Source organism: Camelus ferus, chromosome 3, assembly GCF_009834535.1.
Source record: "Camelus ferus isolate YT-003-E chromosome 3, BCGSAC_Cfer_1.0, whole genome shotgun sequence".
NCBI lineage: Eukaryota > Metazoa > Chordata > Mammalia > Artiodactyla > Camelidae > Camelus > Camelus ferus.
Window position 1 is genome coordinate 111,442,661 of NC_045698.1, and position 22,912 is coordinate 111,465,572.

The following is a 22,912-nucleotide window of genomic DNA, read 5'->3' on the forward strand; positions in this document are numbered from 1 at the left end:
TACAAAACAGCAACAGACTCAAAGACACAGAAAATAAATTTATGGTTATCAAAGGGGAAAGTGCAGTGGGGGGGAAGGATAAATTAGGAGTTTGAGATTAATACTATATATGAAATAAGTAAACAACGAGGACCTACTATATAGCATAGGGAACTATATTCAATATCTTGTAATAACCTATAATGGAAAAGAATCTGAAAAAGTAATAGACATGCAAACACACATATAGGTATAGCTGAATCACTTTACTGTACACCAGAATCTAACACAACACTGTAAACCAACTATACTTCAATTAAAAAAAAAATTACAACACGCTCCTAACACTCACCATTCCCAGGACCCTTATCCTTTTTTGGTGTGTATCATCCCCACTCTACCATGTTATACAACTTAAATTTTTTTTTTTTTAATTTTCTGCCTCTCCACCCTCCACTAGGCCAGAAACAGGGGCAGGGGTGCTTTTCTGTTTGTTTCACTCATACAGCTCAAGCTTCCAGAACAGTGTCTAGTATACAGTCAGCACTCAACACGTATCAGTTGAATAAATAATAAAATTTTGTACTTGTCAAAAAATTTTAAATAACTATATATTTCTTCTGTGATCAAAAACAATTTAAGGGGCAAAGAATGAACCGGGCCACCACCCACAGATCCCCAAGCTGGTGGTGTGCGAGGGAGAAGCCAGCTCCCCAGGTGGGGGTCCCAGTGCCTGCTGTCCTTGAGTGCTGCCCTTCTCGAGAAGGCCACTAGCACGCTTAAAAATGGCTAAAAACCAAGCACGGGGAGAGAGCGGGAGTAAATCAGATTTTCTGAAACAAGCTCCTCGGCCAGCAGAAAACTGAGAGCAGAAATTAAAATGAGCAGCAGATTCTTGTGACTAAAAAGCCACGTTCTCCAGCCCTGTCCCTTCCACGAAGGACAATGCGATCCCACACCTTTCCAGCCCAGACAGCTGCCAAATCACTATGGCTGCTGGAGGCCAGGACCGAGACCTTCTAGGGGAAGTGGCAGCTGGGTGCAGATGGCAGGTTGCAGTGGGGAAATGCCGTGCTCCCTCCCCTGCCCGCTGTGCAACATGAGCAGGGTGTGTGTGTGTGTGTGTGTGTGTGTGTGTGTGTGTGTGTGTGTGTGTGTGTGTGTGTGTGTGTGTGTGTGTGTGTGTGTGTGTGTGTGTGTGTGTGTGTGTGTGTGTGTGTGTGTGTGTGTGTGTGTGTGTGTGTGTGTGTGTGCGCGCGCGCGCACGCACGTGCACATGGAGTGAGTGGGATCTGGGCAGAAGCCTCATCGTCATGGCAGCACTGGGCCTCCCAGAGCAGGGTCCTGCCACAGGCCCCGTCTGCTATGACTCAGCTGGGCTCTGCCAGGGGCCTCCCCCAGCACCGTTTTCCAGAGGCAGATAGTCCCTGCACCGCTCAGGCCCACTGCTCCCATCCTTGGGGGGGTGGCACCTCCATCATCGGGCTGCACAAACCAGACCCCAAGCAGGTATGTGGGGGGGTGTCATTCCCTGCCAACCCTCATTGGTAGCTATTCCTAAGTCCTGTCTCTATTCTCCACATCCCTCATCGGCTTCACCCCATCACCATTGCCATCCCCTTCTCCAAGCTACCATCCCCTCTCCTCTGGACACCGTTTAAACCTGCAAACTAGTATTGTCTGTGCACCTAGTCTCCTCCCCCTCCCATCACATTGCTGCTGGAGTGAGCCTTTCATTTTTTGAAAGCTTCTTTTTTTTAAACTGACCTTTAAATACATACATACACACATACATACATACATATATATATATATATATGTGATAAATGTAAATACACAACCAGATGATTCATCAGAGTGAACAGACTTATGTGATCCCCACCGTGGTTTGAAAAATAGAAGGTTAACAGCTCCAGAAACACCTCTGGGCCCCTCTCAGGCACTGCACCTCCCTCCAGCCTAGGTAGCCCAAAGCGACACCCTTGTAGATGGCAAATTTGATCACGTCTCCCATGCCCCACCACTGCCCCGTTCCCATCGAATGCAGACCAAAGTCCTGATCAAGGCCTTCAGCACAGTCTGGCCCCTCCTGGCTCTCCAGCCTCATCTCATAGTTCTTTGGGCCCCAGAAAAATGGGCCTTGAAGTTCCTTCCACCTTTGGGCTCTCTCTGTCACAAAACCTCCCACCACCAGGTCCCAGGACCCAGAAAGCCCTTTCCTCTCCTGCTCATCCTTCATGTCTCAGCTCAAATGTCACCTCCTCAGGGAAGCCTTCTCAGACTTCCCAGACTGGGTCAAGTTCCCCTCAGAGCAGCTGCCTCCCACTGCCCACCCTTGAGAAACCCCTGTCTGGGCCTGAGGCCCAGGGCCTGATCCCCAGGCTGGGGATCTGTGTTTTGGTGTACCTGCCGCTGGCTGCGTGGCCTTCTGGGCTCTGGACTCCTGCCAGCAGCCACCAGGGAGAGTGGGGTCAGGGCAGGACATGGAGCCTCCAGGGTTTCTCCCCGAAACTGGATTCCACTGCCTTGGTGCTCCCTACTGCAACCTACTGCTCAGCCCCTTGGGGTGAGGCTGACACCACCCTCTTCGAACAAGCCTCCAGGGTGGGATTTTTAGGAACAATGGTCTCAGTGGACTGCTCCCTCCCCCTCCTCCTGGACCTCTGTTCTCCCTTCACACCCTCATCTTTGCGTGGCTGCGTCCTCCCCTCTTGATCTTTTTCTCTGCTCTCCCTCTGTTATGGCCTGAACTGTGCCCCCCCCCCCCCCGTCCATCTGTTGCAGCTCTAACCCCCAGGACCTCAGATGTGTGACTGTCTCAGGAGACAGGGCCTTTAACGAGGTGATTACATTGAAATGAGGCGTCAGAATGGGCCCTAATCCAATCTGATTGGCATCCTTTTAAGAAGAGGAAGTCTGGACACCAGAGAAACACGGGGGCGCACGCGCACAAAAGAAGGACCATTAAGAGGACGCGGGAGAACGCAGTCATCTGCAAGTCCAGGAGAGAGGCTTCAGAAGAAACCAAACCTACTGGACTTGCAGCCTCCAGAACTGTGAGAGAATGGGTTTCTGTTGCTGAAGCGCCGGGCCTGTGGTATCTGTTACAGCCCCAAGGAGACCAGCACGCTCTCCGACTCCTCTCCCTCCTCTGCTTTTCCTGCTCCTTTCCCTTCCTCACTCCCTCTTCTCTCTCTCTTTCTGCGTGGAATTTTCTATCCCATTCCTACCCCAGATAAGGAAAAAAGGGAGAGTAGCAGCTTCACATCATCAGAGAACCAAACACGATGCTCTCAGCTCTGCTAAAGCACGACCCTGCCCCACGTCCCAGGGACCCTCCTAGACCTGGAGCCAAGCGCAGTCCTTAGGGACAGGACAGGATGGACCCTCGTGCAGCCCGCTGGAACGTGCCCAACAACAGCAGTCCCCAGAGGAAAATGGGCAAGTCCCCTGCCCCACCTGAGGGGTCACACCCAAAACACACAGGTGGTTCCGGAAGGCACCACGCCTGGCCACCGCCCTGGAAACATCTGTGTCTGTGCTGCAGGAACTTCTGCCAGAAGGCAGAGTTGGAGTCATCAGAGCACAGACATGCTGGGTGAACAGACAGCTGGGCAGGGCGGCTCGACTTCCAAAGAACACCAGTGGTGGGGGGGACAGCCCAGACCCTTCTCACACCTCCCAGAGGCCCTGCCCCCTGACCTGCCCCTCGAAGGAGCAAGGCATCACCGTACACCCTCAGTAAGACTTCTCAAATAGTGGACGATACTGTGAGGTACAATTTGGTGGGATAAGTACTATGGTGAGAGAAGCGTGGGGGCACCAGATTCAGGTGTGGGGGTCAGAGAAGTCTTGGGGGATGTGATGTGTAAGAGGAGGTCTGAGGATGAACAGGAGCTGGCCGTGCAAAGGGAAGAAAGTGTATCTGGCAGCGAAACAGCATTTGCAAACGCCTAGAGGAGAGGAAAAGAGCATGGGGAACTGAAAGAAGTTAATTTGGGGTGGGAGGTGGGTAGTGGTTTGTCATAAAGGAGGCCGACTAGGGAGAAACTCCTCTGTTGTGCACCTCCCCACGCTCACCACCCTCACCCACTGTGTGCCCTGTACTTACCAGAGGGCAGAAAAGGCAGTCAGCCCACGACTCAGCAAGCTCCCTCTTCCCAGCCTCTGTCACTCCTCGTGGCTAACAGCCGAAAAGTAATGCTCCCAAAGCAGGGTTGCTGAGAAGCCGCTTACCTGGGAGAGGATGCACTTTGGTGCGGGGGGCACTGGCCGGCTTGGGGGAGGCCTCCTGGATGATTCCTTCCTCTCTACGGGGGGTCCAGCCCCCGGGGAGCTCCTAGCAGCCTTGCCGAGGTGCGCTGGCAACGGCGCAGGTGGGGACCCTCCATGCAGATAGTCCGGAGGGGGCCGGGGAGGAGGCTGGGAGGGCTTCCGTAGGGTTTCCGGGGTGTTGGTCACCTGTATGCATAAGACAAGGAATGCCTGAGACACAGGAAGCCTCAGTGAACTTAAAAACTCAGGGGTGGCCTCATGTGTCTCACTGGGATGAACAGAGGCCAAGAGGGGACATGCTGACTTGCTAAAAGCCTGGGATCCCACAGGTCAGATGCAACTGTTAGAGTCATTAAGGGATGTCAGAACCAACTGTCTGTCTCTCAAGTCAAGAAAGTGGCTTTTATTACCAATCCCACAGGCCCACAGAAGTGCTTAGGAAAATCCATCTGGGTCCTAAGGACACAGGAGAAGTAGCCAAGTTCATGGTGCAAAGCCCTTACCTTTCGCTTGCCCTGGGGCGTCTGCAGCTTGAACGTTGGGTTAGCATGGCCAGTTCCACTGTTCTGAGACACCCTGAAGGGACAACTAGTAGCAAAGAACAGGGGAGGAATGTTCACTGAGGGTCAGAGCCTGAGTTCCCTCTGACCCAGGCAGGGCCAGTGAGCAGCTAAATCTTCCCCAAGCCTGCTCTGAGGAAGCGGGATTTGTCCCCGAGCTCCAGCTCCCTAGGTGTGGGGATGATGGCCAGTGGAAAACTCCCAAGGAAAGAGAGTTGGCCTCATACAAATCAGCAGGTTCCTCTGCACCTTCTCTTCACCCTTTTGAGACCTTTCTCCCTCAAGGAGACAAGGCTACGACCAGCCATCAACCAATCCCCTTTGAGGCATCGTTCCAGGAGGACCTGAAATTTAAAATTCCCTGTGGAACAAGTGTAATTTAATAGAGGACTCAGAGACCTTACATCTTCAATATTCAAAGCAATGAATCACTAAGGGAAAAAATTACTCTCTGTCTTGAGCTGATGTCCAGCCACCCCTGTGACTCACTGGGGCTAGTCAGTTTCTCTCTGTTGTGCCAGTTTCCTGCCCTTAAAAATGAGGAGCAAATCAATCAAATCAGTTAGATATTTCATTTCATATTCCAGCTTGAGTTGGCTGGGGGCATTCTCCTGAGAGGGATGCTGAAGTGACGACCAGGCTCAGCAGAACATACTTGTCATAAAATTAACTAGTAATGTCTGCCACAGCCGTGGAGCGCGGCAGGAGGGGAGAGGGCAGTGTGCACTGGGCATTTGCCTTCCCTGAATTAGACCCATCACCAACAACTCATTCACCAGGTACTGCTTACAGAAAGCTGCATGATCTGCAGGTGGACCCCAAATCCTTCATGGCAACCGGTCGTACCTGAACTGTTGCCTCAGCTTGGAAGGGAGGGCTAAGGGCTTGAGCTGGCCCAGTCTGTTGTTCTGTTTACAGCAGTGGTACAGCAGCCACAGAACCGCCAGCACAAAGATGGCCGAAAACACTCCGGCTACCACGGGACCAGCACCTGCCAGAAACAGAACCCAAAGGAAAGACTTAGAAGCAGTTTGAGCTTCAGCAGTGGGTTTCAAATAACGCATTCCTGATACTCTTCAGATACGTGATTTGCATTACTTATTTTAACTTAAAAACTATAAAAAAACCCACACACACACATTATGTACCAGTGGAAAGGCCCTAATATTAACCTGAACAGCCAGGTCAACTTGCTTGGCACAGACCTCATAATAAAGCTTCTCTAGCCACTTGTGTGTAATTGAAGAGCATCCCTTTTGAGGCAGAGAGTTCTAGCTCTATTATTATTTACCACTTGTTTTCAGCTTGAATCATGATTTTCCTGAACACAAAGCAACCAACAAAAAAAACACTGAGAGATGCAGACTGACCGAAAACTAGAACCTTCACAGATAATCCACAATTTCACACACGGTTTCACCCATCTGCCTCATGTTCTCATGAATTATAAATCTAAATGCACAAAATATATATACACCCAGTGATACACAACTTTTACTTTTTATATATTGAGGTTTCTTCCTTGAAAGGTTTTGCTAAAAAAAAACCACCACCACCACCTCTGCTTTTATCTTTTAAAAGCTTGGAAACCAAAGAGCTAGAATCCCTGAGATTTCCACTAAAAACTGTAACATTTTCTGAGCGTCTGGTTCCCCATTTTAAGCTCTGTTCATCCAAGGGGATCTGAGCCACTACAATGTGCCCTAGGTTCATGATTATTTTTAAGTTGACAAGAAAGGGTAGTTGCCACCACCACTCCTCACAAAACGGAATTATGCAATAACGTATGGTCTGCCTTAATCTCTCTCTCTCTCCCCCCAGTGGAAGGGATAGAGGAAGGGCAACTGAGCTGAGCCCCACACCAGAGTGCTAGCCTTGGCCGCTCCTCCCACTCGCCCCCCTTCTTCTCTGCATCATGCCACCTGTCCCCGCGGTGCCCGCCCCTGGGGCGCCCACCCCTCCTCACAAAGGTGGGCAAGGCCTCACACAGGCACAGGGGCACTCACTCTCGGGGGGCATGGGCCCGCTGTCGACGCTGCCCCCTTGGCCCGGCGTGCTGCAGAAGGGTGGGGCCCAGCCCCGGAAGCAGTGGCAGTTCTGGTTGTTGTTGCACACCTGAAACAAGGGTGGGGCTGAGGCGTCAGCACCCTGGAGAGCGCTGGCCTCCCCCAGGGCCTGCCCCCACGGACACCACCACAGAGGAGCCCCAGAGCCCCGGCCAGCGTACCCCGTGGCCATTGCACTTCTTCCCACAGCCTTCCGTTTCGAAGAAGGAGGTGTTCCTGCACTGCCCCTCGAAGCAAATCTGTAATGAGGAGGAAATCAGTCAGCATGACAGAAGGGGCACTGGTTGGCAATTAGGAGACTGGGTTTTTACACTCAGAACATACGGGACTCAAAGAGGCAGCCCACTTCAGGTTATTACAGTGAAAAACTGAAAACAACCTAAAAAGCCAAGGACAGGATGGTCGTTAACTAAATTCTATTACTTTTGTGATTAGGGAAAAAACAACAAATATTGTATCATTAAACCCTATAATAATATAATGTGTATTATTACATTACATATAGTACATTACTATGTTACTGTATGGTGATTATATGCTAATTACTTCATTGTACATTATATATTAATATGCACGAATACAATACTTAAAAATAATGATTATGGTGACAGCTGTCTACTTAGCGCCAAGTGCTTCATATGTTTTTTACAATGTCATTCTCATAGTCAACTCTGAGACAGCTGCCAATATTTTCCTGAGGCTTCCCTGGCTCCTAGTCTAGTCCATTTCTTAATTCATATGAAAATTAATGAGGACGAAAGAGATAATAGGCCCTTCTAAATGGTTTGCAGGGATTATCTCATTTAATCCTGATAACAGTTCTGTGAGGTGGGCCTCGCTCTTCCTAACACACTTTGTAAAGGAAGCCACTGAGAGGCGGAGAGGTGGGGGAAGTTGGGCTTTGAGCCCAGGCATCCTCCGTCCACAGCTCACACTTCAGTCACTGCCCTCTGCAACCCAGCAGCTGAGTGAGGCCGGAGGAAGGACTCACATGGTTATAGCCGCACTTGGTGCCAGTCATCACCAGGCCTGGGTCCAGCATGTCACCCTCCTCCTCGGGACCTCTGTAGACATGGGTGCCCCGACATCGGATCTGCCTCCCGTTCATGATGATGGTGGTGTCGATGGACACTGCATTGGACTCCAGAGGCCGGGCCTCTGAACTCTGACACTGAATCTTCCCACACTTGGCATCTCTGGGCCCAAGAGAGAAGGAGGGAAGGAGATGGAATCAGAGGCAGGGGTAGAGCTGGGGCACCAAAGAGCTTCAATCTCTCTTGACCAGGACAGCAGGCTTGGATGGGGGAGAGGCAGAAGGGCAATGAGTGTGCTGTAAGGGACTCAGCAGGAAGGACCCCATGTGGACACAGACGAAGGACAGGAAATTAGATCCGTATCCCCAGGCAGATCTAGGCCTCCGAGAGCTGGCCTTGGGAAGTCCTCTTAACTGCAAGGACGACTGCCTGACCTGAGCGACCTGTCCCTATGCTCCTTGCACCCCCATGCACCCAGGTGCTACAGCCAGAAGTCTAGTGTCATCCTTGACTTCCCATAATCCCTCACTCCTAGGTTCAAGCCATTTTCAAGCCCTGTCAATCCTCCCTTCTATATATCTACCCTCATTCACACCACCATCCTCTCTCACCCGGATGAGAGGAAACTGATCTCCCTGCCTCAAGTCTTGCCCTGTTGGAGTCCTATTTCCAAAATGCTCTCAAGCCAAAGTCCAAACTCCCCTAGCCATTCACTCAAGGCTTCTCATGACCTGGTCCCTGCTTAACTAGCCAGGCTTATTTCTCAACAGCCCCCTCCCCACTGCACCCCAACAGTAGACTTTATCTATATCAAATTGTTATCAGTTCTTCCTACCACCAGTTTTTCTCTACTCCTCTCTCTGCTTGGGAAACATTCCCATGTATCAGCGCCTGCTCAGCTAGGGAATTTCTCCAGATCTCAGCTTATGCATAACTTCCTTGGGGAAACCACCTCAACCCACCAAGACCAGATTGGGTGGCTCTCACCACATTTTCATTATCACATTGTATTGTTGTATGTACTCAGCACGGTATCTGGCACATGGTAAGCCCACAGTAGACAGTGAATGGGTGGGTGGATGGATGGTAAAATGAATGAATGGATGGATGAATGATGGGCTATTCAGATGAGGGTATAATTAGTACCCTGCGGAAATGACACAAGAGGGCTGATCCCCTGCCGTACTGTAAGGAGGTCCCGAAAGGAAGTCTGACCAGCTTTCTAGGAAGCATTGCCATCCACACCCACCTTCTGAGTTCCTTAGGGCTGAATGGTGCATTGTCAAGGGGTCTGGAAGAGATTTATTTAAAGGCCCGGCTCTGGGGCCAGCCAAGCTGCTGAGCTGGGCGGGAGTGAGCACAGAGCGGGAATGGCTTTGCCTCCCTTATCTCTTGGGGTCTGCCCTGCGGTCATCACCTCATGTTGCACTTCTTGTGTTTGCCATTCATGTCCTTCCCACAGTTTCCAAAGGTGTCCCCTGCCACGTTCACCTTCTCGAAGCAGAGATCAGGAGCAGGTCGGGCTCCTGGGTGGGCAAGAAACAGTTATCAGTACACCAGCCAGCCTCAGCAGAAGTCAGAAGCCCCCAGAGGGCAGTGCGAGCCCTAGATAAAATCAGGAGGTTAAGAAAGTTTGGGGGGGCGGGATATTCAGCCTCTTCTTCCTTTACCCCTATCAGTTATTCCACCTCCACCTTCTCAAGACCTACTCACAGGAAAAGGTTTTACATCAGTTTTTTACACCTTATCAGGTTCTATCTGTGGGAGGTTTGTGTGCTAAGCCTTCTCTCTAATAAAGAAGCCCTGTCGCATTTCAGGTTTTCTGAAATAGGTAATGCCTGTGTGCAAAATTTTCAATAAAGCATGTCTTCAGATTTCCTCTAACTGCTCATTCCAGTTCCTACTTCCCTACAACCTGGAGAAGCAACCGTAATTGACAGTGTATGTTCTAAAGATAATTTCATTTCTTCCTTCTAGACACAATTCTTGGGTATCTTCCAGAGATAATCTATCCAATAAAAAGTGACAGCAGATTCTAGCCACTGGTCTGCATTTTGCATTTGCCAATTTATCACAGGAGATGATTTTATTTTTCATTCAGTACATACAGAGCTGCCTCCTTTTATTCAGCTGCATAGTGTCCCAATGTATGGATGTACCAGAATTACTTTAATCGGTCCCTACTGAAGGATTTATAGGCTATTACTGGTATCACTAACAATGCTGCGATAAATATCTTTGTAAATCTATCTTCACGTAAATGTCCAAGCACACGAGTAGGGTCCATCGCTACGTAGTAGAGCAGATGGGTCCAATGACAAGTGCACTTGCAGTTCTGATAGCTCCAAACTGCTTTCCACAGGGGTTGCACCCATCTGTTTCTCCACACTCCACACAACACTGCATTATTATTGTTCTTGTTGTTATAGTATTATTACCATTACATTATATTAATTCTCCAGTCTCTGCCAATATAATATACGAAGAAATCCCATCTCACAGTAGTTATAGTTTGCTCACAGCTTAAGGGCCATTTGCATTTCCTTTTCTGTCTCCATCCCCTGCCTATTTTTGTTGGATTATTCTTATCCATTCACCCACTCTGAGAATTTAAAGCATCAAGGAACTGGGAAGAACACTGTCTACTGCCTCCCCCTGAAAAATCTACCCTGAGTCAAGGAGATGAAGAAAGGTAGTATCTGGAGATGCTGTTTTGAAGCCAGGATCTAAGCTACCCTGAGTGCCTGAACAGGGAGGCAGGATGGGAGGCAGGGGGCAGGAGGAGGGTCATTCCCCACCAGGGGAGCCTTACCAGGACCCCATAGCTGCTGGCACTGCTCCTGGTAGGTGAGGCACATGCCATTGTAGCAGTAGGCCTGGCCGCCCTCGCAGGGTGTGCCGTCCATCTGGTAGAAGTTGGTGGGGCAATGGGGGGACTTGCCCGTACAGAACTCTGGGAGGTCGCACTGCCGTGCCTGCTCACGGCACAGCGTGCCGGGGGCTAGCAGCTAAGTCGAGGAACGAGAGGGAAAAAAAGTCAGTCTCCCATCTGCCTTCAACCCTCCCAGCAAGAGTCCACGAGCATCACTCTTGTGGAACTGAACTTCCTGTTACCATTATTTCAGAGTGCTTTTTACATAACCTCATTAGCTCAAACCACCATCAATCTTCTGATATGAATAGTGACTTGGAGTTTCAAGATGTTTTCACAAAGACGAACTCTTCACAGTCTTAAGAAGTAGGTAAGAAATAATATTTATGCAACAACTTAGTTTCCTACATGCTTTAGTAATATGGCCTGCCCACTCAAGTGCCCAGTACAAGTGTCACTTCTTTTAGTCTTCACGACAGTCCTATGTAATAGAATTATCCCTACTTTACAGGCGATGGAACCTGAGGCAGAAGAGGGTAAGAAATGTCTCCAAAGTCTCATGGTTTGAAAGTGGCTGAAGAGCCAGGCCCACTAATATACTCGTACAGATAGACATACACATGCAAACTAGTATTTATACATCTTCACATTTACAAAGCACTCTAGCAATAATACATCCCCATTATTGAGCCAAGCACCAGGCTAAGAGTGTTACACCTACTCCTCTCATGAGATCCTCGCAGTATCCATGAGACAGGTACTGCCACCTGCCTCAGTCTGCAGATGAAACTACCTGACCAATCGCACACCTTGGGCAACTGGTAAAGGCTGAGTTTCCACTTGAGTCCTCCAGCCTCCCTGGGTGCTCAGTGTTATTAGTGCTCCTCCCCTCTTACAGATAAAGAACCCAGGCTCAGATGGGTAACAGGCTGCCCCAAATCACACACCAGGGCTTGAACTGAAGGTCTCACACTCCAAGCCTATCCTTCCCCACACACTTCTCTCCAGGGACTCCTTTCCAAGACCCAAGCTGAAATCCTGGCACTGAGATGGGCGTTCTCCACACTCATTCTCAGGCCTTAGCCCAAGACTTGGAGGACCTGACCCAGCCCAGTCTCCCTGGGGACTGCTGGGTCCATCCCAGAGTCAAACCAGACTGCATGCAAGTTCCCCTGGTGGGAGAGCCAGGCAAGGAGAGCTACGTCTGAGAATGGTACCCCTCCCGGCTCCTGGGTGACTCCACACCAGGACTGTGACTATCTCTCCCAGGAGACAAGGCGAGAAGGGGCCGGCTCAGCAGCTTGCCGGAAGCACGGAGCCTCAGTGCAAGGGTGGCTGTGGGCCACATGTGGAGGAGGAAGCTGCAGGACGCAGCCCTCCACCCGAGAGCAGGATGCAGAAGAGGAGGACCCACCCTGGAGCTGGCCTGCCTGGGTTCAAATCCCAGCTCCCTAAGTAGCAGCGGGACCTGTGTTCATGCACCCGTAAGTCAGGATAATAGCCCTCTCATGGGGTTGCTAGAAGGCATGTTCTAATAAAGCACCGGAACAGTATCCAGAATGTAATAAGCACTCAGCAAGTGGTAGGTGGAAGCATAGTCCCCAGTCCCACCCGAAGCTTGGGGCCAGATGGGCCTCAGACTTCAGATTTAGAAAGCAGACATCACACAGATGTACACACATATGTGTATATATATATACATACATACACATTACATATGTATGTTACATAACCCCCCAGCAAGTCCTAGGATTATACTTTATAATCAAGCACATTAAAATGTCTGCAATGAAATATAACATTCACTATAGGTGTGATTTCCTTTAACAGACTATAATTAGTCTCAGATCAATTCAGGTCAAACTTTGCCAGCAAATGAGTTAAAAAAAATTTTTGCTTTTTGAACTTTCTGAAATTTCACAATCGTAGATAAGAGAGTGCAGGCCTACAGTAATATGAGTAGTGAAAGTAGTAATGTCTTTCCCATCAAATGTTAAGAGTGTGGGCTCCAGAGTCAGGGAAACCTGGGTTAGCCCCTTACTGGCTGTGAGATCCCGGAGAAGGCACTTATCCCCTCTGAGCCCGTCTCCTCATCTTAACTGAGGATATTAATGTACATTTCCGGGAGCTCTCATAAGGATTGAGTAAGATAACATATACAAAATTCTCTAACTAATGAGCAAGCAATCCATTAGTGTTAATCAAAATTGTAATGATGATTAGCATGAGCTCCAAATAAAATCAAGCCAACTCTCTCTGGGCACATTTTTTTTTAATCTCCCGTCTTCCAGGAGGCACACACAGCCCTCGGATTATTCGACCTCAGTGAGGCTGGTATAGAATATGTACACTTTGTTCAAGGGGCCTTTCCAGCCTCGTGGTTCTGAAACTTTGATGCCATCACTCCCCCAGGATAGAGGCTGAATCCTGGCCATCACCCCACAGCAGCGCCTTGGACTGTCAGGTCAGAACCCTGGGCAGGGGGAAAGGGCCACTTACCTTACAGTGATGACAGCAGGAGCCGTGGGCACACTCCGCCCCCTCTCTCAGGGTGCAGTTAGAGGCATTGCAGCAGGGGTTATCACATTCCTGCGGGGGCAGCGGGAGGGGGCGTGAGCCTCTGGGCAGCAGGGCAGGAGACAGGAGACTAGGCAGGGTGAGGGCCTTTCCCCTCTACCCTGCCCCACATGCCCCTGGAGCCCCAGCTCCCCGGGAAGTCTTTACCAAAACCCCCTTACAGCTTTATCAGTAAGGTAATGTGTACATACTGCAGAAAACACACACATGCACCATCATCGGTAACACACAGCTTAGGCACAACTGCATTTTGATTGTGGCTGTCCCTCTAGGCATTTTTCCTTTACACCTATACAGACACATACTTGTTTTACAGAATCATAGTGTCCATACTGCTTTTTGACTTAATACGATATGCTCATTTCTCTTTGTAATCATGAATTCCTCTGAAACATGATTCTCAGCATAGTATTACATTACAGGGAAATTCTGGGATCTGCTTTTCTCATTCCCAGCAGAACACCCAGAGACTGTCTTGTACTGCTGCCCTCCCTGCCCCCCACACTCCCAAGCCTTATTATCCCACAGAAAGAGGCTGTCGGGAGTAAGGGAACGCTAGAACAATCTGTGAACAGTCGGATTATGTCAGCTCCCAGGCCTGCTTCCCCAGGCTTCTCTCACCATCTCTAGCTCCTCCTCAACCCTCACCGGCCTGGACCTTTCTCTAGGGGCTCCATGCTCTCCTCTCTTCCTTCCTGCCTTGCTGACACATAGCATGAGATTTAAAAAGGTGATGAGATGCCCCGTGACTCAGAGCATCCTTATCACACTCCTACTCTAGTCACAGGCCCACCAATAAAGCACTTCTGGACAACGTGCTGGCTCCAAGCCTGGGCCCAGCCCAGCAGGCGTCCCAGGCAAGATGCTGCCCATTTCACACAAGGGGAAACCGCGGCTCAGACAAGCCCAGGGGCTGGTGGAGGCACACACCTGCCAAGGGTGGGAGCTGAACTCAAGCCATGTCTGCCTGGGGCCCACCCCATGGTCCTCATGCACATCTTAACCATCACTGTCCAGGTCTGGCATGTTGGAGAGACACATGCCACCGCCGGACCAGAGATACTCATCCACCTGTCTGCCCCCCCGAGCAGGAACAAGAGAACTTTCTCTCCATGAATCTCCCACCACCCTGGGCTCCAGGCAGACCCGTGTCCCTTCCCCTCTGACACACCACGTCTCCTCCCACCTCAAGGCGTGCCTTCCCTCCTGCGCTCCTGGCTAGCGCCTAGCTGAGCCTTCGGATGTGGGGTCTGAGCTCACACTCCCACTTGATGAGGGCAGCTCCCCTCACAGCACGTACACTCCTAGCGTCATGTCATTGGCCCTCCTAGCCCTTACCACAATTCTGTTTATACATTTTTGCAATTATTTGGTCAATGTATGTTTCCCCCACTGGACTCTACACTTCTTAAGGACAGGGATCACATCTATTTTTGCTAACTATCCATTTTCTTATCCCTGGCACACGACATAGAACTGCATACTCAATAAATACTTGTTGAATGAGAAGCTGTTCTGAATATATGTCGAGTGGCCAAGCCCACTCACAGGCTGCTCCTCAAGCCCACTGGGCCCTCCGTGATGACACAACTCTCTGCTTTCTCAAGGGCCTGGGATGATCTCTCTGAACTCATGGTGGTGGGGGTGGTGAGCATTTAACTAGTTCTTGTTTTATTATGAAAGTGATGTGCTGGTATTAAAAAGGAAAATCAAACCATACAGAAGGAGATAAAAGTCTTTTCTCACACATACAGATCCTCAGTCTCACCCTCATAGTTTACTACAAACACACACAGAATACTCATATATCTCCCACAAATTGCTTTACATATTTTAACAATCGTATTTTCATCCTTCAAAAATGGATATGAAACTAACCAGTTCTGCTTTCTGCAGAACAACAAGCATCCGTTAGAAATGACAACGCTGTGCTGTGTATGCCCACTATGCTCATTCTGAAGATCAGAAGGAAGGAAGGAGCTTGCACACCAACAGGCCTGCTCCTTCTTCCTCCTAGAAGCCGCTTCAGACTTGACAGGACTTCCTACAACCCCTTCCAATCATCTCTTCTCCAGGCCAAACAGCATGAGCTTGTTATTTTAAGCATCCTCATAAGGTCCAGGTTCAAGTTCATATATCCGGCCGCATGGCTTTCTGAATAAATCCAGTGCAGCTGGAGGGCTGGCGAGGCCATCTGTAGCTCCACTGGTGAAGACTGTGGTTTCTGGGTAGACCAGAAACTCACAAGAACTCCACCCTGATTTGGACACAAACAGTGTCAAACTCAAACTGGAAGAGTCTACAGAAAATGGTCAGTATTTAAGGCTTCCTCCCCGCCTCTTATTTGTGATGGGGTCTTTGGTAGCCATGTGTGTGCAGGAAACACCTATGACTAAGAAATTTTCAACTGCCTTCTCTTTGACCTTGAGATTTGAAACCAAATGCAAATTCTTCCCTTCCCACTAGCACCACCATGACACCTTACCTCTTCCTCCCCACAGTCACACTCTTCCCCATCTTCCAGGTACCCATTCCCACATCTCCGGCCTCCATACAGCGTCCTGGTGTCCGGCATGTTGGAGAGACACATCCCACCGCCTGACTGCAGATACCTGTCCAGCTCCTTCCTGTTGCACCCGTTGAACACTCTGGGAAAGGGGTGCCTGGTAGAACAAGGTTGGAATTAGCTGAGAGTCTGCACATCAAACAGCCAGAACAGCGTCAATCCTGCTGCCCATGAGGCTGATGCCAGCTGGGGACTCAGGCTCCCATAGTCCCATTCACGTACATTCTGCCTCCTTAGAACACCACCCGCAACCTTAACTTTCTAAGAATTAAGAAATATTAATCACCCCATAATGCTTTCCCCCCACCTCACTCTGAATGGAGGATTTATTTGCAAATCCAAAGCAACAACTTCAGCCCTTTTCATGAAGGGGTTGCAATAAATAAAGGATAATGAGTGTGTTATAATAGGTCACTCGAGTCTTGGAGCTGAATACAATTCCAGCCAACCCAAACTTTTCCTGAAGCTGATATTAGATGGACGATTTTCTTGGAACAGAAGACCAGGCCAAAAAAGGCCAAGTTCGTAGGTTTAATTTCTCTGTTGGGCCAGTGATCTGATCTCTGTTCTAAGGATGCAGGCAGCACTCCAAACTCAACCAGCTAACTCACAAACACATGGTCCTTATCACAAGAGTCTGAGAGGTCCTGGATTCCACTACTGGGAAAAGGAATCAAAAGTCACACACTCCCTGGTGGCCGGTCAATACCACCACCTGGGTCTACAGAGGAAGAGTTATCCTGATTCCAATTTTCTAAACCAACTAAAAGTTAAACACTGGAGGGTTTCCTTCAGTTGTCAGGTATTCACAAGGAATTTGCTAACTGATCATTGTTAAATTACTAAAAGTTGTGAATAGCTTAAACACAAATTGGAGTAGTAATTAATATACTTCTCTCAACCCTTAGTCTCGAAATATCCTCTCTAGATTGGGAGAGAAAGGGGTGGGCTTAACGGTGAGCTCATAAGGATTTGAACATGACTCATATCCTGCATGTCAACATCATCCTTTGTGGGTCACAGCCCAGAAGTGAGGAGAAAACACTGGACACTGGAGCTCCAAGAAAGCTGCACCTCCTCTTGGAGACACGGAAACACCATTCCCTAAGAAGCATGCAGGCCCTCAGGGTGTGGGGTCAGGGGAACACAAGCTCCCAGCGCGATGCCTTCCAAAGAGAGACTTGGGTACCACCAGAGAGCACCACAGTGCTCTCTGTCGTTTGAGTCTAGACACTCAATATTTAAGTCCTTTGAAGAAACTCCAGAATTCTCCTGGAAGGGCTCTTATGTAAAGACCCCTCACAACTCCAGGGAGATGCAGCTGTCTTGTCCTTGTTCCCTGTGGTCAACGCAGCCTGGAAATTCCCTGAGGAGTCACTGTGGGGTGAGTGGATGCTCCCTTCCTTTCCCTTGTTCAGGAGACTGAACCACTGCTTTCAGCCAAGCCTGGGACATAACAGCACCGATCATGCTCCCTTGGGACAGAGGGATTAAGGGTTGCAGCTGCTATCAAAATGGGTCCTCAGCAAAAATTCATGAAAAGACATATGTAAGCAGGCCAGTTTTATAGCTGTAGACCGCCTGCAAGGCAGAAATTAAGTCTACTTGAGGTTCCACCACACCAAGGTTTTCCTGCTAGAAACCACATGTGCTTTCTTGATCTTCTTCCAGTGTCTTTGTTGTCAAAAGCCCTTTCTCTTCGAGCCCCTCACCCCCACCCCAAAGTATAACAGAGGCTCCCTGGGCCGGCCGAGAACAACACTTGGGTGGCACTGGCCCCTGTGCTCTGCCCTCCTCCCCGCCCTCACCCTCCTGCTCGACTCACCCGGTGGCGGCTGCCATGATGCACCCACCGTCAGCCGCACTGGCTGAGCAGCAATCCGCAGAATCGTGGCTCATGCCGAAGTTGTGGCCCATCTCGTGGGCCATGGTGGCAGCCACGCCAATGGCATTCTCAGAGTGGTCCTGCTCAGGGAGAGAGCTCAGGTCAAGGACAGCTCCCTTCTTCTAGCCCTGCCTTTTCTTCAGCCAAGCCTCACAGGTCTCCACTGATTACACGATCGCTGTACAGACAGGCTCAGTCATAATAGCCCGTGCCCTTAACTAGCCTGCTGTGTCTGTCAGTGAATATGGGGCGGATAGAGGGGTGGACAGACAGACAGACAGCAGCCTCCTTGAGATCTGCTTCACAGGTTAGGAATGAATCGTCCAAATGTTCTCACAAAGTCAGAGAGAATTTCCGAAGAAGGCAGTCATGTTGTAACGATGACTTTGAAAAAGTCCCTCATTCCATAAAGATATGTGTAACAACACAAGATGTAGAGTACAAAAAGAAATTTTATCTCTGTATCTGACAGTTCTCCAGCCCCTGGTCTGGAACATGTGAGAGATCTAGTGATGCACTACTAATTGTAATTGCTTCGGGGATCTCCTGAGTTTGAAAACTGGGGATAGATTACAATAAATGAAAATCCACCTCTGGGTACCTCATCTCTTAGAACTTAATGCCTTCATTTTAAACAACTGCCCAAGTTTCTTTTTTCCTGCAATAATTATTATAAAATTATTTTTTTAGAAGATGACCTCCTGTCTTGTGAGGCAATTTTCCAGCTTCTGCAGCATCAATATATTGGCTGAGACTCACCATGTTGACTCCTCCAGACTGGTACACGGAGCACATGGCCATGAGGGGTGCCAGGCCGATGGTGGTGCCGTGGAAGGACATGCCCCTGCAGGAGAGAAGGACAGGGTGCCTGGGGTGGGGGCTGGGAGGGCTGTCCCAACATGCCCAGGAGGGGGTGGCCAAGACCCTGCCGACACTCCCGATTGCTCCCAAGGGGAGAGGTCCTGGTATTCTAGGCCAACGGGACACACTCCAGGTGACCACACCTCTCACTTCCTCTCACCTGCTCTCTCACCACTCCAGAGAAACAGAAGAGAGAGAGGAAGGTCACCTCTTCCCACAATATGCCCATAGCCCTGTTTCCTGGAAGGAAATGGGCAGGGCTTGCAAAGCTGCGTCCCATTCCTGCTGCAGAGGAAGAGGTCAGAGGGTGGGGAAGCGGGAAGCGTGGCACAAGTTCTGATGCTGAAGTGAATCATGCCCACTTCCGCCAGCTGCCAGGCTCCCACGCCACGTCCCTGGCTCGGTGGTATGTGCAGGGGCCAGGGAGACTGGGGCAGCAGCTGTGGGGGCTGATGCTTCATTCTTCCAACACTTCGGGGCCAAGGAAACAGATGTGTCCCATCAGGACCCTCACAAAGTGCAGCTGGGTGCAAGGATGACCGGTTTCAGCCTTTGTTCTGCAATTGTGATCCAAATCTGCCAACAGCCAGCTACCTTCCCTCAGTCTGTACGCCCCTTTCTCAGCTGTACACATCTGAGGAATGTATATAATACCAGTGTTGCCCTGCATGACGCAAACATGAGATTTATTTAAAGGAGCTACGCAGAAATTCATTACATCATGCTTTTATATCTCCGTATTGGTCCTATGATATCTTAGAGAGCTGAGACTAACTTATCTTGGCGTCATGAGAATTCAGCATAGAATCAGACACATAGTGGGTGCTTTGCTGTAGTCAAAGCAGACTTATCTTCAGAGAAACAATATGCAAGAAAATATACAAAATATATGCAAATCTCTGTGAAGCCCTACTGGTTATTTTACCAACTTAGACATGGCTCTGAGGAAGTCCTACTGGAAACTGGATTCAAGGTCTTGCCCAAAGCAGGACACCAGGCTTTCAAAGTTCAGGCCAAAAGTTTTGGCAACCAAATACTCTTCCTAGGTGAATGCTTTATCATCAGGTAAACACTCACAGCCCAGGTTTTTGGTATAGCTGTTTTCCCAGGACCTTTTAAATAGTAAACAAAGGTTTAACCGATTGTTGTTGCAGAGAGTATTTAGGGAACAGGAAAAAAAACTGGTTTTATTATGTACGTGCCTCTTGTTGTAACTTCCTCAGAATATCTTTGGAAGGTATTACAACACTAATAAACACCAGATAGATAACCACCTTGGGGGAACTGTCACAAGCCACCAGGACCCCCATCAGTTTCTGTTCTTTTTCCTCTGGGGTTGAAGAAGCTCCAGCACAGCCTCTCTCTCCCCCCACGTCTCCCTCCCCTCTAACACACGGTTCCTGGACCATCTGCCTCTGTTTCGCACTCAGCCCTGAGCCCGTGGGGATGAAATGAAGGACAAGCTGGGGAGGCCCCTCTGCTGTGCCTGCTTTGGGAGATTAACTCCTGTACTGGAAAGGGCACAGAGCCACGAAGATCCAGGTGAGCCCTTCAGAAAGCCTGTTTCAAAGCAGCCACGACCAACAGTCACTGCCGCAATACACACCCCCTAGTTCCAGATGCTCAACTAATTTTCTCATCTAGGTTGTAAACACTTCTTGGGGTCGTTATGAATCAGGCTTTTCAAATATTTTCCTGGATATACTGGGTACAGAGCACATGCCTGAGAAATACTTGGTTACCTGGACTGGAGAGTCCGGATGGCTTAGTTCAGCCAACGCTCAGCACTGGGCAGAAAGGGGCGGACAATACAACACACACGCTGCGGGGAGGGGCTCTGCAGCCAAGGCCAAGGTGACGCATAAGTAGAAGACTACTCACGTGATTAGCTGTGCATTGTCATGGTTCTTGTGGGTGAGCAGCTTGCGCCTCCAGCTAAGAAATGACCAGAGGGTGGAGTACGGGTTTTCCGAAACTTCACACAGATTCCCATGAGTCCACACTTCCAAGCCCACGAGAGCAATCCGGATATTCAAGGATCGGTAAAACTGAAAACACACACAGAAAAGCCACAGCATCATCTGTCAGCACTACCTGAGATTCACGAGCCCCTTCCGAGCCTAAGTGCTCCGAGCACAGACACCAGATTTCTCTTCTCTGCATGCCTCCAACGCGGGGAGGGAACGGGTGTTGCTAGTCACATTTCTCAGAAGATGGGGCATCCTGAGGGAGGTACTGGAAGGCCTAGGGACAAGGAATTCTTTGCCTACCCTGGAGAACACAGGGGCAGTAACTTAAAAAAAGAAGTTGCAGGTAAACCTCAGTCGTGTAAGCAAGAGATGCTGTCTTAATCCAAAAGTGGCAGGTACTGCCCCAGGTAAAAATAACAATCGTAGCACCAATGTTTGTCAAGCACTTCGTACGCATTAAGCATGAGGCTTAGAGAAGTTCAGTAACTTGCCCGAGTCTCAGCTGGAAGATGGTGGAGTCAGGATTAGGGCCCGGATCATCAGACCTTGGAGCCGGCTCACGACCCGACACTGCTCGAGGGCTGCCGTATTTACACATCCAGAGAATCAACTTGCCCCCAAGAATCTGGGGTGTAAGCGGGCTCTGGATTCAGCAGAGTATCGGTTGATTTCAATGGAAATTTTGATTTTCCTTTTTTGTGCCAGGTCAGTCATTCCAGAAAATAAAGGGTTTGGATCCCAATTTGAACTTGCTTCATTCACTAGGGAGATTTTGGAGGACTAAAACTTGACTTTTTCACAGTTAAGAAAAACACATTTTGGATTGGGTTCCTGATTCAGCAAATCAGTGCAGTTCGTTCAGTAATAGTTCAGTTCAAGGAGCTGGGTCAGCGTGCCTCAGAGAAGCGGGGTTGCCTTCCCTCACCCCAGCTGGGAGCGACTAAGCTCAGCTGGAGACGAGAGAACCAAGACTGCTTCACAGAAGAGACCAGCCTGCAAGGCTGGGGGCTACCAGTAAGGGCTGGGGTTTGCTAATGTTTCTCTCTTTCCACTTCTCACCAGCACCCCTGGTTCTATCATCCAGACCAGCTGCAGAGTGCACAGAGGGGAGACCCAGCCAAGTCTCCCACCTGCAGGGGCTCCAGAACAATAGACGACACGTGGGTGATAACAGGCTGCCTCCCGTGTACCCCCAGGGAAACGAGCTTTTCTTGTTTTCCCAGATGTTGCGTGTTTGGGTTGTGCGATCATTTAGGTGTTATTGCTGAGTGAGTCAAGGGCCAGAGAGAGGACTGGACTGTGTCCCTGGGGTCCTTCCTTCCAGGAAATGCCAGGGTTTGACTTTCGCCTGTCACTGGCCGGCGTTTCCAGAGTCATCTAGGGCAGAACGAAAACACAGGGCATAGACCGGTCCATCCAGTGACTTCAGAACACTACCAGATTTGCTTGTAAATCCCTAAAAAATATTTGAGATCTCTTCCTGATCCTCTAGTGTTTAGGAAAAAAATGATTTCCCCTTTAGACTGGGGATCCCTAACAGGCTTCAGAAGTTTTTTGAGTGCCCTGAAATTGTACAATAAATGTGATCAGCTTCTCAAAGAGATTTGAGATCCCCCATACATTATAATCTACTTTTTAAAAACTATTTACTACTAGTCTATCAAGAAGCTACTGTTACTCTCAGTTACCTGTTCTACTGCATTTTGTTCTCTAGCATAAAGACAAAGTATTTCCAAGTCCCAGACCAGCCTATTCCAGTAAAATTCAAGAATCTGGGGATTTCCTAAGAGCATGTTTAAAAGAGACTGACCTGGCAAAGTTAACCACCTGCACGGCTTTTCTAAAAGACAAAGCCAAATAATGTTAGAACGGTCTTAACAGATGGAGACTGTACAGACTGGCCCCAAACAACCCATTCCTCAACTTTTAAGGCAGGGGTGAGGGACAGGGGTCAGAGGACAGCACTCTGAGTCCTCACCCCTGCTTCAGCTTAGAGGAGTCTGTTTTTCACCAGGCTTTTATATTAGACATTGGAAAAAAGAGTCCACCAGAAAAACAAAAATAATCAGAAGCCATTGATTTAGGCCAACGCCTCTATTTCGTAAATTCAAAACAAAACAGCAACCCAAACAAGCCAAGTTACTTGGTTAAGTCCATGTCGCTGACAGCCTTGTCGTGACCACCGAGCCTCTTCAGCACTGCCTGCCTCCCAGAAGCAGTGAGGCGGCCAATCCAGCCAGAGGCAAGTCAGGTGTGAGCTCCTCTAA

General features: G+C 49.4%; 1 protein-coding gene across 1 annotated transcript in view; it reads right to left on the reverse strand.

Annotated features, from left to right (window-relative positions):
* Nucleotides 1–22,912, reverse strand: part of ADAM19 (ADAM metallopeptidase domain 19) — an 81,174-nt gene that overhangs the window by 8,304 nt on the left and 49,958 nt on the right. Inside the window, exons 9-21 of the mRNA XM_006195571.3 lie at nucleotides 20,557–20,723; nucleotides 18,574–18,658; nucleotides 17,755–17,894; nucleotides 15,849–16,026; nucleotides 13,286–13,375; nucleotides 10,727–10,922; nucleotides 9,332–9,440; nucleotides 7,872–8,076; nucleotides 7,042–7,119; nucleotides 6,821–6,929; nucleotides 5,661–5,805; nucleotides 4,758–4,842; nucleotides 4,216–4,440 (exon numbers count right to left, since the gene is read on the reverse strand). Of these exons, the coding sequence (XP_006195633.1) occupies nucleotides 4,216–4,440; nucleotides 4,758–4,842; nucleotides 5,661–5,805; nucleotides 6,821–6,929; nucleotides 7,042–7,119; nucleotides 7,872–8,076; nucleotides 9,332–9,440; nucleotides 10,727–10,922; nucleotides 13,286–13,375; nucleotides 15,849–16,026; nucleotides 17,755–17,894; nucleotides 18,574–18,658; nucleotides 20,557–20,723 (1,812 nt within the window). The remainder of the gene's footprint in view (nucleotides 1–4,215; nucleotides 4,441–4,757; nucleotides 4,843–5,660; nucleotides 5,806–6,820; nucleotides 6,930–7,041; nucleotides 7,120–7,871; nucleotides 8,077–9,331; nucleotides 9,441–10,726; nucleotides 10,923–13,285; nucleotides 13,376–15,848; nucleotides 16,027–17,754; nucleotides 17,895–18,573; nucleotides 18,659–20,556; nucleotides 20,724–22,912) is intronic.